General features: G+C 35.5%; 1 protein-coding gene across 1 annotated transcript; it reads left to right on the top strand.

Annotated features, from left to right (window-relative positions):
- The first annotated feature begins 923 nt into the window (after nt 1–923).
- Nucleotides 924–11,640, top strand: LOC142548579 (vacuolar protein sorting-associated protein 41 homolog). Its single transcript, XM_075656974.1, is given in 21 exon segments — nt 924–975; nt 1,645–1,989; nt 2,482–2,751; nt 2,849–3,028; nt 3,112–3,372; nt 3,775–3,907; nt 4,041–4,131; nt 5,094–5,196; nt 6,303–6,406; nt 6,503–6,596; nt 6,706–6,861; nt 6,933–6,968; nt 6,970–6,996; nt 7,157–7,222; nt 7,617–7,817; nt 9,839–9,916; nt 9,997–10,116; nt 10,202–10,282; nt 10,387–10,472; nt 10,923–11,004; nt 11,081–11,640. Coding segments are annotated over 20 exon segments (2,856 nt in total). The 5' UTR covers nt 924–975; nt 1,645–1,737; the 3' UTR covers nt 11,516–11,640.
- The last annotated feature ends 1,621 nt before the right edge of the window (nt 11,641–13,261 follow it).

The following is a 13,261-nucleotide window of genomic DNA, read 5'->3' as shown; positions in this document are numbered from 1 at the left end:
ATAGTGATGGAATCGTCACTGGCACATTGCACATTGTCACAGGATAGTGATTTGGCGAAAGTGCCAAAGTCTGTGACGGATAGGGCAAGACACCGGATGTTTGGTTATATCGAAGTGGATAGAATTGGAGTTTCTTCTATTACTGATGTTCGATATAGGAATACCAACGTCTGAAAACCGGGATCCCTAGACTAGGATTGAGTCTAGTCATAGACGTGGAATTACGAGTCTGAGTGACGATTTTATATTGATTATGTTTCAGATTTTGATACATCTTACTGATATCTGATACATGCTTTTACATTGTTTATATGATTGCATGTTTCGTTGATTTATACTGGGATGTATTTCTCACCGGAGTTATCCGGCTATTTTCGTGTTTGTATGTGTGCATGACAACAGGTGGGACATGATCGGGGTCGAGGAGATGAAGAGAGAGATCGTGATTAGAGTGCAGACTACGGACTTTGATTTGAGATAGGGTTTGGACACTTGATATTTAGTTGTTAAACCTTAGTTTAAATGATTGTATATAGTACAAGACTTGTACTTTAATACTGACATGTATATTTAGAATGTATTCTATTACGTTTCGCATTTAATACTGTGTTTAAAAATATATATATATATATATATATATATATATATATAATTTAGACCATGTTTATTATAATTGATTAAATTGTTCCAATGATGATTAAAAACATGATTAATATCCGGGTCCCCACAACGTATATACAATGATATTACTCTGTTTTTAATATTTATAAAATTTGATAAATGATTAACTAACAAAAATCAACTCGACGTTCCGATTTTGTTTATGTTAGTGTTTTTATTTACCCAACCCAGAATAAATAAATTATGATCATTCAATCAATTACGAATAAATGATCAAATTTATGCGATTAAATATATATGAATGCATTCTCTCACGTTTTTTCAGGATTTTCCCTAATCACTCGGACACATCAGGTTCTTTCTTTTCTCCGTTCTTAAAAATCTTCTCTCAAATCAATAGTTTCAGAGGTAAGAGTTTTTGGTTAAATTTTTTGGAATCTGTGCACTCCGTGAATTGTTATTCTTCTCCTTCAGTTTTGCTCTTTATTTTGTTATTTCTATAAAGGTTACGGATGCACTTTGTATATATTGAGTACGTCAAGCCATTGTGAATAAGATAGCCTATCTTTCTGAAATGTTTCTTGCTTCTAATAATTTTAGCATTGGTCAGGGTATTATGATTCTTCTATTTCTGAGAATTTTTTCGCGCACTGTTCATTGAATTTTGTACTTTTGTGTGGCAATTGTATTTTCACAAGATTTTGATTGGGGTGTTGATGCTTATTTGTATTTTTTGTTATATTAGTGTAAAATAATGAATTGGAAGATATCGTAATGATTCGTATGTAATTTCTTACATAAAAGACAAGTTAGGTTTTAGTTTATTTACATGGATCAAAGTTTAGTTACATTTAGTCTTATTAGTAAAGAAAGATATTGTGATTGTGAGTTTCGTTCACAATTGTGTTTAGCTGCACATCTCCATTTCAAAAAGTTAGATTGGGTTTGTTTTTCTCTCCTCTGTTTTTTTTTAATTATCATATCATAGTGCTTGATGTATGAACACGAAAACCCACTATGTAGTTACTTGCCATATTGGATCGATCCACCAAGTTAGATCCTTGGAGTATAACAACTTTGATTCAAATAGCAATCTTTGCATCAAGCTTAACCAGAATGTCACCGAAGCCGTCTGAGAACGGAATGGAAGGCGACGATGAAAGAGAAGAAGATTCGGATGAAGAAAATTCGGAAGCTGAGGAGGAGGAAGAGGAAGATGAGCCTCGCCTCAAGTACCAGCGGATGGGTGGCAGCGTGCCAGCTCTCCTACAAAGCGACGCCGCTTCGTGTATTGCCGTTGCTGAACGAATGATCGCGCTGGGTACTCATGGTGGCTCCGTTCACATTCTTGATTTTCTCGGAAATCAAGTGAGTCTGGTTCTTGTATTTTGTTGTTTGTTTTTGTGGTGTTTGCTGATTGGGTCCACTGTATTTTTTATGTTGGGAGTTTTTAGTTTCAGAATGATTAAGGAATATGTGAACCTAACTTTTAAGTTGGTTTCTTTCCTGCGTTTGGCTCGATGATTGATAGTAGTTATTGTGCCAATTTAGAAATATTCAGAAATATTTAATTGAAAGTTCAAGTACATAATTGATAGATAATGCATAAATTGCTTGTAAAAGTTTAATTTTTTCCGTTTTAATAAGCTTCTTAAGTATGTAGAATCTCATAGCTTAACAGCGTAGATTTATTTTCAGCATATTTAAAGCATGCCCTATGACCTTGTTCTATCATGTAGAGTGCATCGGAGTCTCTCAAGCAAGAATCCTTGGTAGTTGGTGATATAACTTGGTTGTGTTATCTGATGTAACTCATTTGATTGACGATCACATGAATAACATAATTCTTTTTCCCTCCAGGTTAAAGAATTTAATCCTCATACATCTGCTGTAAATGATCTTTGCTTTGACATCGAAGGTGAATACATTGGAAGCTGCTCTGACGATGGTTCTGTTGTAATAAATAGTCTTTTCACCGAGGAGAGAATGAAGTTCGAGTACCATCGCCCTATGAAAGCCATTGCTTTAGACCCAGAATATTCAAGAAAATCATCAAGAAGATTTGTTACTGGAGGTTTAGCTGGTAACTTATACCTCAACATGAAGAAATGGATAGGCTATAAAGACCAGGTTTATCTAGGTTCCTGGCATGCTTTATTCACTCGTTAAATTTTATTAAACTTTCTGAAACTATGGCCGCTCAGTTGAATTATTATCTTTCTCCCAGATTCTGCACTCTGGTGAAGGCCCAATTCATGCGGTGAAATGGAAAACTAGTCTCATTGCTTGGGCTAATGATGCTGGTGTAAAAGTTTATGATGCTTCTAATGATCAGCGTGTAACATTCATCGAAAGACCTCGAGGGAGCCCACGCCCTGAGCTTCTGCTGCCTCATTTAGTCTGGCAGGTTTGAATACCATGTGAAATAAATACTTAGCAATATTCTAGATACTGATGTGATTCATATTGCATGTTTTATCCTGGCACTAGGATGATACTCTGCTGGTCATTGGATGGGGAACATCTGTTAAAGTTGCGTCGATTAGAACCAACCAAAATAACGGCGCTGAGGGGACATTTAAGCATTTTTCAATGTCTAGCATGAACCAGGTGGATATTGTGGCATCTTTTCAGACCAGCTATTTCATTTCAGGAATTGCGCCCTTTGGGAATTCTTTGGTAGCTCTGGCATATATCTCTGGGAAAGAAGATGGTGAGAAGGACTTTAGCAGCAGTGTTCCTTCACGCCAGGTATTTACTCTGTGGAATGGTAATGCTGTTTTCCTTCAGCATTGCGTGATTGCAGCTTGCTTTATGCAACAAGAACTGTGTGATACTCCTCGTACTGAGCTATATTCTATCAAACCATGCCGGTGTCATATTGTTAGAGTTGGTTGTATTTGAATGTATTAATGGCTTGTTTTTATGGTCTTAGTGCCTTTGGTTTATAAGTCTCCTATGGTTGGTCTTGTGGATATTCCACTTTCTAGGGATGGAGGTTGGTTTTTGTATGAGCTCTTGACCACCTTTACCACAACCATATGTTAGCTTGTTTATGAAAAACTTTGCATGATAACAGAATGATCCTCCCTTTTGTTTCTGTATGAAGTTGAGTGAACCAACTGCTTAAATGGGTCAATCTTGTAACAATAGGGAAATGCGAAGAGACCAGAAGTGCGAGTTGTCACTTGGACTAATGATGAGCTGGCAACTGATGCATTACCTGTTCTTGGCTTCGAACATTACAAGGCCAAAGATTATTCCCTTGCTCATTCTCCTTTCTCAGGTAGTCAGGTTTTACTTACTTTTATATGTAATCTCATTTCAATATACAAATGATGTTATTCCTTGCTACTTCATTTTGTTGTGAGTTGTTGAATGATATCTGTGATGAAGATGCCATTGTACCTGTGATTTAGGTAGCAGTTATGCTGGTGGTCAGTGGGCTGCTGGAGATGAACCCTTATACTACATCGTGTCCCCAAAAGATGTTGTGATTGCTAAACCTAGGTCAGTGATACCTTTTCCTCATCTTCCATCAAATACACTCCTGTTATCTTTGTTTATTTAGATTCAGATGGCGTGTTGGAAACATGTTCATAGCTTTGCTTTGATATGCTATTTATAAAAGCCTATTATTTAGTATATACATGAATATTGCTCGATCATCTTAGTTTTGCCTTTTTTTGTTGTAACAATCACACCTTATATTATTATAAATATGTGTAAAGAGAATAATGGATTCAAGGATAACCTATAGACTTATGTGGTGTGTGTAAATTTTTGGTTGGAAGGAACTACATTTCGTGTATATATGTTAACTCCAAATTGATCATTTTATGTGTTTTGAATAGCAAAGCCATGAGGCTGTTAGGTCTATCTAGTTGGCTGATCATGTTTGTGTCTTCCACCAATTTCGCTGAACCAGGTTTTAGTAGGCTGTTACGACTTGGAGGAGTATGATGTCATGAAACTCCACGTGATTTAAATATGTGGAATGATCTTAAGTCAATCCAGTTAGGAGTCGGTTTCTTTCTGGTCCTTATTCATTAGCATGATTGATTGTGGTTAATTTTTACAGAGAGATTAAGAAAAACATTGTGTCTTGTCATAATATTTTATTTTGAGGCTTGTTATTATCAATATTACTGCTGCTGCTGTTGTTACATCATTATTTTTTTAAGTCTTTTTTTAATAAAGGGGGGTGGGGGGGAGGGGATTTCCCTTAATGGGAGAGGCCATGCCATCAAGCCAAGAGGCTTTTGGCATGTTTATCTTGTTTTCTGATAATACTTTCTAGGCATCTGGCATTCAAGATAAAATCACTCTCTCCATATCCTACTAAATAAGTTCAAAGGAAAAATTAAGAAGTTATTATCTCTTGATCATAGTGATCATACCATGTTCACATTTTATTTGAAGTTAGTCAAAGATTCTGAACTATAAATCCTTAATTGCTTTTTGGCTGATAGGGATGCAGAAGATCACATAGCATGGCTGGTTCAACATGGATGGCATGATAAAGCCTTGGAAGCCGTTGAAGCTGGTCAGGGACGGAGTGAGCTTCTTGATGAGGTAGTTTGTTCAAATTTGGACGTGCTAGGTTTTTGAATTGCATCTGTTGTTGCTTGTCATCCAAGATTGGTCAGTTATTTTAGCTAGTGATGCTACCTATTGTCATCTGTCGCGACTTTTACTTCCATCTGACACATGCTAACCTTAGGTAATAGAAACCACCGTACTTTTAGATTTTTTCCTTTCCTTTCAAGTGCACTGAGGTTGGGCTGCTAATTTTAAGATTTTCACCATAGGTTCTTATAAATTCTTGGTAGCGAATTCGATATGTTATTTTAACCATACAATTGTGAACTATGATGTGTGTGAATAAATTTACCAAGGGATCTCCTAATGTTACTTTTCAATGGTTAACGAACAGACTGCAATTTTACTTTTAAAGAATTTGCAAACGATCATTGTTCTGTAGAATATCTATCATGATCTTTGTTTACATCATAGTAACACTTTATCACAGCTTTTCATATCGCAATGCACGAAGGTTGGATATACTTATGGTGTATATTTTTCAGTACTTTTTATGAGTGAGAATAAGATGGATAATATTTGCATACACCAAAACAGGTATTTCTGGTTTGTGTGGGCGTAGTTCTGAAAATAATTTATTTATAGGTTTGAAAATGCAAATTAGTCATTATGTGATTGCCATGGCTTCTTCTTTCTCTCTCTCTCTCTCTCTTTTTTTGGCACTTTCCATATCCAATGTTTTCCCTTATATTACTTGTAATAAAATATTATATAATGTATGACTTCTCTGACGCCTTCTGCCATGGAGCTCTATGCCATGGATGGAAAAGTATGGCAATAATTTCAATATTCAGAATAACTAGAATAAAAATCTGCAGTGAAGCATGGGGTTGATCCGCATATGCTGACTATGGCAAGAAGTTGTTTTATGCAGAATGGAAATGTTTTATCTTTTGTTCAAGTTGTAGAGCTCTCGCAAATATAGAGTGGTAAATATTAATTTCTAAATGAATTTTGCACAGCAAGGTACTTATAGATTTTAAATAATTATAACTAGCCACAACATTGTGGTGATGTGGCAGAGCACTCTAAGGATGCACGTTACAGAGTATACACTCTAATTTGTCAAATCCATACAGGTGGGATCAGGATATCTTGACCATCTGATTGTGGAACGCAAATATGCCGAAGCGGCTTCATTATGTCCAAAATTATTGCGCGGATCAGCTTCTGCATGGGAAAGGTAAGATAGTAAATACATTCATATGCATACAGATATCTAGTTGAGGAACAATTTCTCAGTTTGTTTCATTAACTGGTGGTGTGGTACTTGATTCAGGTGGGTTTTCCATTTTGCTCATCTCCGTCAACTTCCTGTGCTGGTTCCCTACATTCCGACGGAAAATCCAAGGCTACGTGATACTGCTTATGAGGTGTGTATTGCAACTGTTTAATGCAGGTCACGTCCCATATTTCTGTGTTGTCAATAACTTGTGATCATATTAAATCGGTAACTGGGGCTGAATCTCTCTTATGAACTAGGTTGCTCTTGTTGCTTTGGCGACAAATACTTCATTTCACAAGGATCTCCTATCAACTGTTAAAAGTTGGCCACCTGTAATATATTCTGCTTTGCCCATTATCTCAGCTATTGAACCTCAGCTGAATACGTCTTCTATGACTGGTGAACTCAAAGAAGTTAGTTTCAGGAAATTCTGTTTGACACATGTTTCTTTATGCATCTTATATGATGCTTACTTTCATGTCAGGCTCTGGCTGAGATTTATGTAATTGATGGGCAATACTGAGAAAGGCTTCAGTCTGTATGCCGATGTAAGTGATTTGCATAATGATTAAATAATGGTCAGTTACTACATTTAGAACCCTTTTCAAATGGTTGTGATGTGCCATCGTGGAGTATGGTATTGGAGTTATTATTCCTTCAAATTCACTTGTTCGTTCTTTATTTAACATTAGTTTCTATGTGTTTCAGCTTATGAAGCCAGGTGTATTTGATTTTATTGAGAAACATGATTTGCATGATGGCATTCGGGAAAAGGTACTTTTAGCGCAATATTGGTAGAGTGAGTCATTATCATAATAACATGTGGTTACTCCGTGCTAGATTTTATCACGTTATTGCCTTTATGGGATCCTGAACTCAGGTTCCATTTCTTTAAATTCCTTTGTTCCACAGTTCTTTTCCAAAAATACTTTACAAAACTTATTTCTGTAGTTTTGCTTCACTGTCGAAGTCAAACATACGGCTATGCGTATTACACCACTTCATGTCATGCTGTAAGAAATATAATTGGAGAACTAGATGTAGATCACTTCTGTGTTACCATGTTAGATCAATATTTTCAAGACAAATTTGTAATATCATATTTATAATCTTTTTTTAACAGTTGACAGTTCTACGACTTATTTGTTTCCTTCACACGGCATTTCAGGTTGCACAACTTATGATGATAGATTGCAAACGTGCAGTTCCATTGTTTATTCAGCAGAGAGATCTCATAAGCCCAACTGATGTTGTTTCACAACTTATGGCTGCGAAGAATAAATGTGATTATCGATACTTTTTGCATCTATATCTGCATTCCCTGTATATGTCGAATCCACATGCTGGAATGGAGTTACATGACATGCAGGTTTGTGGAGATTGAACATCCCTTATTTTAGTACTTTATCTTTTCAATGATCTACACACGTCAGCAATGTTTTTATCACTTTACTTATCTTTATTTTCTTGGCCAAGGATAATCAGAAATATGCTAAACACCATTAATCCCAATATGTCAAGTAAGCTAGCAATGAACAGTTTTCATTTAAAGCCATATTTATAATCTCTCTGAGTAGTGAAATTTGAATGAACCCAAAATAGAAATGAAACATTTTGAATTGAATCTGATGTGAAAAGAAAAAGGTATAATCCAATGTGATTCTTTGGTTAACAATGTTTTTCCCATCTAGTTATTGTTGATAATGTTCTGCACTCGTTTTTTCAGAAACAAATGACTCCCTTTGGTACTTCTTCCTTTTTTGTTAATTTTCCTCATTGCAAATTGTTTGTCACTAATTTAGGCGTGATCCTTCAGATTTGATACTTAAGTATTTGCAGCGAAGTGCTTCTTCCCATGATTCTTTATGACAAACAGAAATGCTATTGTGTTACCTTGTCATCCTCTGCAGCAAGAACTGTATTACAAGAACTGTATTAGTACTCTTCCACTGCTTATCTAGTTATCTTATACTTTCTTAATATTTGTTAACTATAACTTTGACCTGCTTAACTGGGCAATCTTAAACATTTTTTTATGGGTGAACGGTACTCTAAATGGCGGTAGGCAGTCCTCGACCGTCCCGCCATCGTCTAAGACGCTCTCTATAAGTGGCCCGAGTCTATCTGATTGGCGCGGTGGGCAAGTAGGCGGCCGACACTGCCATTAAAATTTTAGTCAACTGTCAAAGTCAAATAATTTTAAAAATCAGTCAAAAGAAGCCTCTTTTGTATTTACTTTTGATTTCAACTGTTCTCTACTATTAGCTACCACTTGTCTCATATCGCCTCCCGCCGCCGTCATCAGCCACCACCTTAATTATTTTGATTTTTTGCATTTATATATTTATTTGTACTATGTGTAGATTATATTATATTGTATGAAACTTTTTTATATATAAACATTATTTAATTACATAAAAATTATTATTATTTTTAACTGCATTGCATGATTATATATTATTACCTATAAAAAATTGTTAAAAAAATTCAGCCGCGTAGGCGGGAGGCGGTCACTGACCTCCCCGCTGCCGTCTCCTGACATTTACAACACTGTGGGTTAATATGGGCGGTGCATATGTGGCTGAGACGGTAGGTGGTCACTGACCACCCCGTCATTTACAACATTGTGGGTGAATATGCCGACACATATCACATCACAACAAAATATTTAAGAGTATTTTCACTAGTCCACGCCAGAAAGATGACTATCTCTTGCAACTGCTGCACTGTCGATTAGATGGCGAAACCGAAAAAGAAGTTGAATTTTCGTTGTCTGGAACCATCACAAGTTTCATCTGTATACAGTCAGAACATATATCATCGCCCACCCCCATCCCCCTTCTGCCACCATTCACCACCATACCCTTGTACTCATCACCATCTGTTGTATGATTTTACATCCTCCTGGCACTTCAACATGATTCATAAGTGTTAGTAACACCACTGCTGTCAGTCCTTTCTTGACTGTTTCCTCACCTCACCTCGCGCATCTTTTAAATCAATTAGCTTATTGGCAATGAATACCAAGTTTGGGATTTGCGGACCACCTTCTGCAACGGACAAAAACAGATACACGGTGGTCCAAGCTTCTAGCAGCCCAACCAAGAGCCCTAGCCCATTAAAAGATGTGATAAGTTACACGAACGGGAAATTTAGCAAAATCTTAGTTAATTTCTTTTGGTAAACTTTGGCAAATATTTACTTATTTTCTGCTTCCAAATAAGGATAATTCACTATCATCAGGGAATAAATTGGGTACAAGATTAAGGAGTCTTTTTTCTAGGAAATCTTCCAATAGGAAAAGCTGTTCAATATGTATTTGATGGATATATATTTTGCACACTACATGTAGTTCACACATTTCTTCCTTATTTGGACCATTTTCAACAGGTTGAGCTCTATGCTGACTACGATCCAAAAATGTTGCTTCCCTTTCTCCGAAACAGTCAGCATTATACACTGGAAAAGGTTTTCTTCATGGGTGTGTTATTTGTGTGTAATATTCTATTATCTCGTGGCTATACATCCTTGATGAAAACCAATCACAGGCATATGAAATTTGTGTTAAAAGAGATCTGTTGAAAGAGCAAGTCTTTATCCTTGGAAGAATGGGAAACGCGAAGCAAGCCTTAGCTATAATTATAAATAAGTTGGGGGATGTAGAAGAGGTGCCCATCTTAATGCTCCATTATCCATTGATTAGTTTTGAAACGTTGTTGTGATAAGATGTATATGTCTCTTGATTATTTGCAGGCAATAGAATTTGTGAGTATGCAGAATGATGATGAACTCTGGGAAGAACTTATTAAGCAATGTTTAAACAAACCAGAGATGGTAAGTTGTCAACTGACTGCTCCGATCAAATGGTAGACTGCATTTACTTTATTCTAGAAATTCCCTTTTGATTGGTTTTATTCATTCTTTTGCCCAACTGGCAGGTAGGGGTACTTTTGGAGCATACTGTTGGTAATCTTGATCCCTTGTATATTGTAAATAGGGTTCCGAATGGTTTGGAGATACCCCGGTAAGAACATTCCATGGTTTTGGTTTTATTCTTGTAGTTAATATGCATATTTGGTGAAGCTCTGGATTCATCAAACATCTTCTTTTGGCTTTTTTACACGGAAGAATTGTCACTGGGGTCAAATTTTATACAAAAACAGGTACATTTAGCTTAATTTCAGTTGGTGCTACAAGAGTGTGATTTTTATTCCCTTGCTATGTGTTGTGAGAATTTTGTTACCGCCAATAGGACCAGTTTACTCAGTCCGTGTCGTCAGAATTTTTGTATACTGAAATCTGGTGAAGTCTTCTCCTTCTCGTGTCACTCATCAGTCCACACATTTACCCAAATTCTTCCCTTTTTTTGGGTAGCAGAAGATCCTGATTATAAACCATCAAAGGCTCCCCCTTGTTTCCTTTCAGAATTTTTTTTACATGTGAAGCTCATCTATTCTAAATCAAGACATTTCAGGCTGCGTGACCGTCTAGTTAAAATCATCACGGACTATAGAACAGAAACTTCTCTCAGACATGGCTGCAATGCTATCCTAAAGGTATCCTTGCCCAAGAGTTCTTTGCATGCCCTCTTAAGTGAACTGTTTTATTATCATCATTATTTAAATCTTGTAGGCCGATTGTGTTAATTTGTTGATCAAGTACTATAAGGAAGCGAGACGTGCTATATACTTGAGTAACGAAGAAGATGAGTCGCACACTATAACAGATAAAAAGCAGTCCTTTCAGTTGGCTGAGCGATCTCCAAGCATCAAAAGCATGGAGGTGAAGCCAAAAGTCAGAGGAGGCACTAGATGTTGCATGTGTTTTGATCCATTTTCGATACATAATGTGTCCATATATGTTTTCTACTGCTGTCATGCGTATCATGAGACGTGTCTTATGGATTCCATCAATTCACTTAGTGGCAGCAAAAAGAAACCTGCTCCAGCCCCTACCCAGGATGAGTTATCATTTTATAAGTACGAAAATGATGATGATGCTGATGATGAAGAAGATGAAGATGATGCCCTGATGCGTTGCATCTTATGTACTACTGCTGCAGGTTGAATTCTATTTTTGTATGTTTGTGTGTGAGATATTATACAACCACGATTTGCCCAGGCAAGGAAGAGTGTTATCTTTTGTATGTATTAGTCATCTTACCAAAGGTTGTCTGGTTGGTTTGGTTTCAACCCTGGAAAGTGTAGGTTGATGTAATTCTGTGGAATCTTTTTTTTATTCTGAGCGAACATAACGAAATCGTTATTGTATTTTTGATGTATTTAAATTTTTTTTCATGTTGTGTTCAGAAATGTTAATGAGTGAAATTTTATGATTTTGTGTTCAGCTTCACTTAATAATTTTTGATATCTAATTTTTGTTTCTCCAGTATTTTTAAAAAATTTAATATATCTTACATAAATTTTTATCACGATGCAAAATAATTTATCATAAATTGTCAGAAAAACCCTGTTAAAGTATATGATCAGCAGCTAATAAAAAAAAAGTTTGGTTTGTGTTGTATTTGGATTAACACTCACATATATTTTAATATAACATATTTAATTGATCGTTTAAATTTAAAATAAAAATTTTTTGACATCAATGAGATAATCAGTTGAACAAGTATTCAAATACTATGGGAATACTTACAGACAAAAATAGGCATATCTTAACGAATTAAATTACAAAATTTTGACTTTAATTATAAGCATCATCTCAAACTTGGTAGATATTGGAGAGAGGTCTGTATCACTGGCCTTAATGATTAGCCATCGGAATCTTATACTATCAAGATATACTGCACTTATTTTTTGTCCCAGATGTGTTGCACCACATAGCTTCAATTGAGTTGGCTGAGTTTTTTTTGTTATAATTGAATCTCGAACGTGAGATTTTATTCCAACTTGTAACCACATAAGCTATCAACATATTGGCAATTTTCAGAATTTTATGAACTAGAAATTATAAAATATTAGACAAAAACTTGTGTGAGACGATCTCACGGGTCGTATTTTGTGAGACGGATCTCTTATTTGGGTCATCCATGAAAAAATATTATTTTTTATGTTAAAGTATTACTTTTTATTGTGAATATCGGTAAGGTTGACCTATCTCACAGATAAAAATCGTGAAATCGTCTCACAGCAGTCATGAATATATTCCCATCCAGTGTGCATCACAAGCCATGCATGTATATATGGTAGTCAAACTCAAACAGTCAAATACAATGAACTTATAAATATTAAAGATGTATAATGCTAAAAGTTTACAAAACTTGTTATACAATTTTTAAAAAAAATATTAGGTCAGTCAAAAGACAAACCATAGGATTTAAACTGAATAAATATTCACGTACGCGTGCACTATTAGAACAGTTCCAACACTAGTTGAAAAGTATTCCACTAAAATTCTAAGATTAAAACAAGCACCAAAATCTAGCGGGTGAGGCAATATCAATCACTTTCTTGTGAGGATTCTATCTCTTCGTTTGTGTATTTCTTAAAAATGCATTAATCTTTTTTTATTTCCCTTTTATGGAAGCCCTTAAATAATTTTTAATATATATATATATATATATATATATATATATATATATATATATGAAAAAAACTTCAATATTTAGACGCTTATAATATCTATAAAGAGTAAGGTCTATTGTGAGACGGTCTCAGGAATTTTTATCTGTATCAACCTCACCGATATTCATCATAAAAAGTAATATTCTTAGCATAAAAAGTATTACTTTTTAATGGATGACCCAAATAAGAGACTCGTCACACAAAATACTACCCGAGACCGTCTCACACAAGT

The sequence above is a fragment of the Primulina tabacum genome, chromosome 1 (assembly GCF_025594145.1).
Source record: "Primulina tabacum isolate GXHZ01 chromosome 1, ASM2559414v2, whole genome shotgun sequence".
Taxonomy (NCBI): domain Eukaryota; kingdom Viridiplantae; phylum Streptophyta; class Magnoliopsida; order Lamiales; family Gesneriaceae; genus Primulina; species Primulina tabacum.
This window is presented reverse-complemented; position numbering and strand designations above follow the sequence as displayed.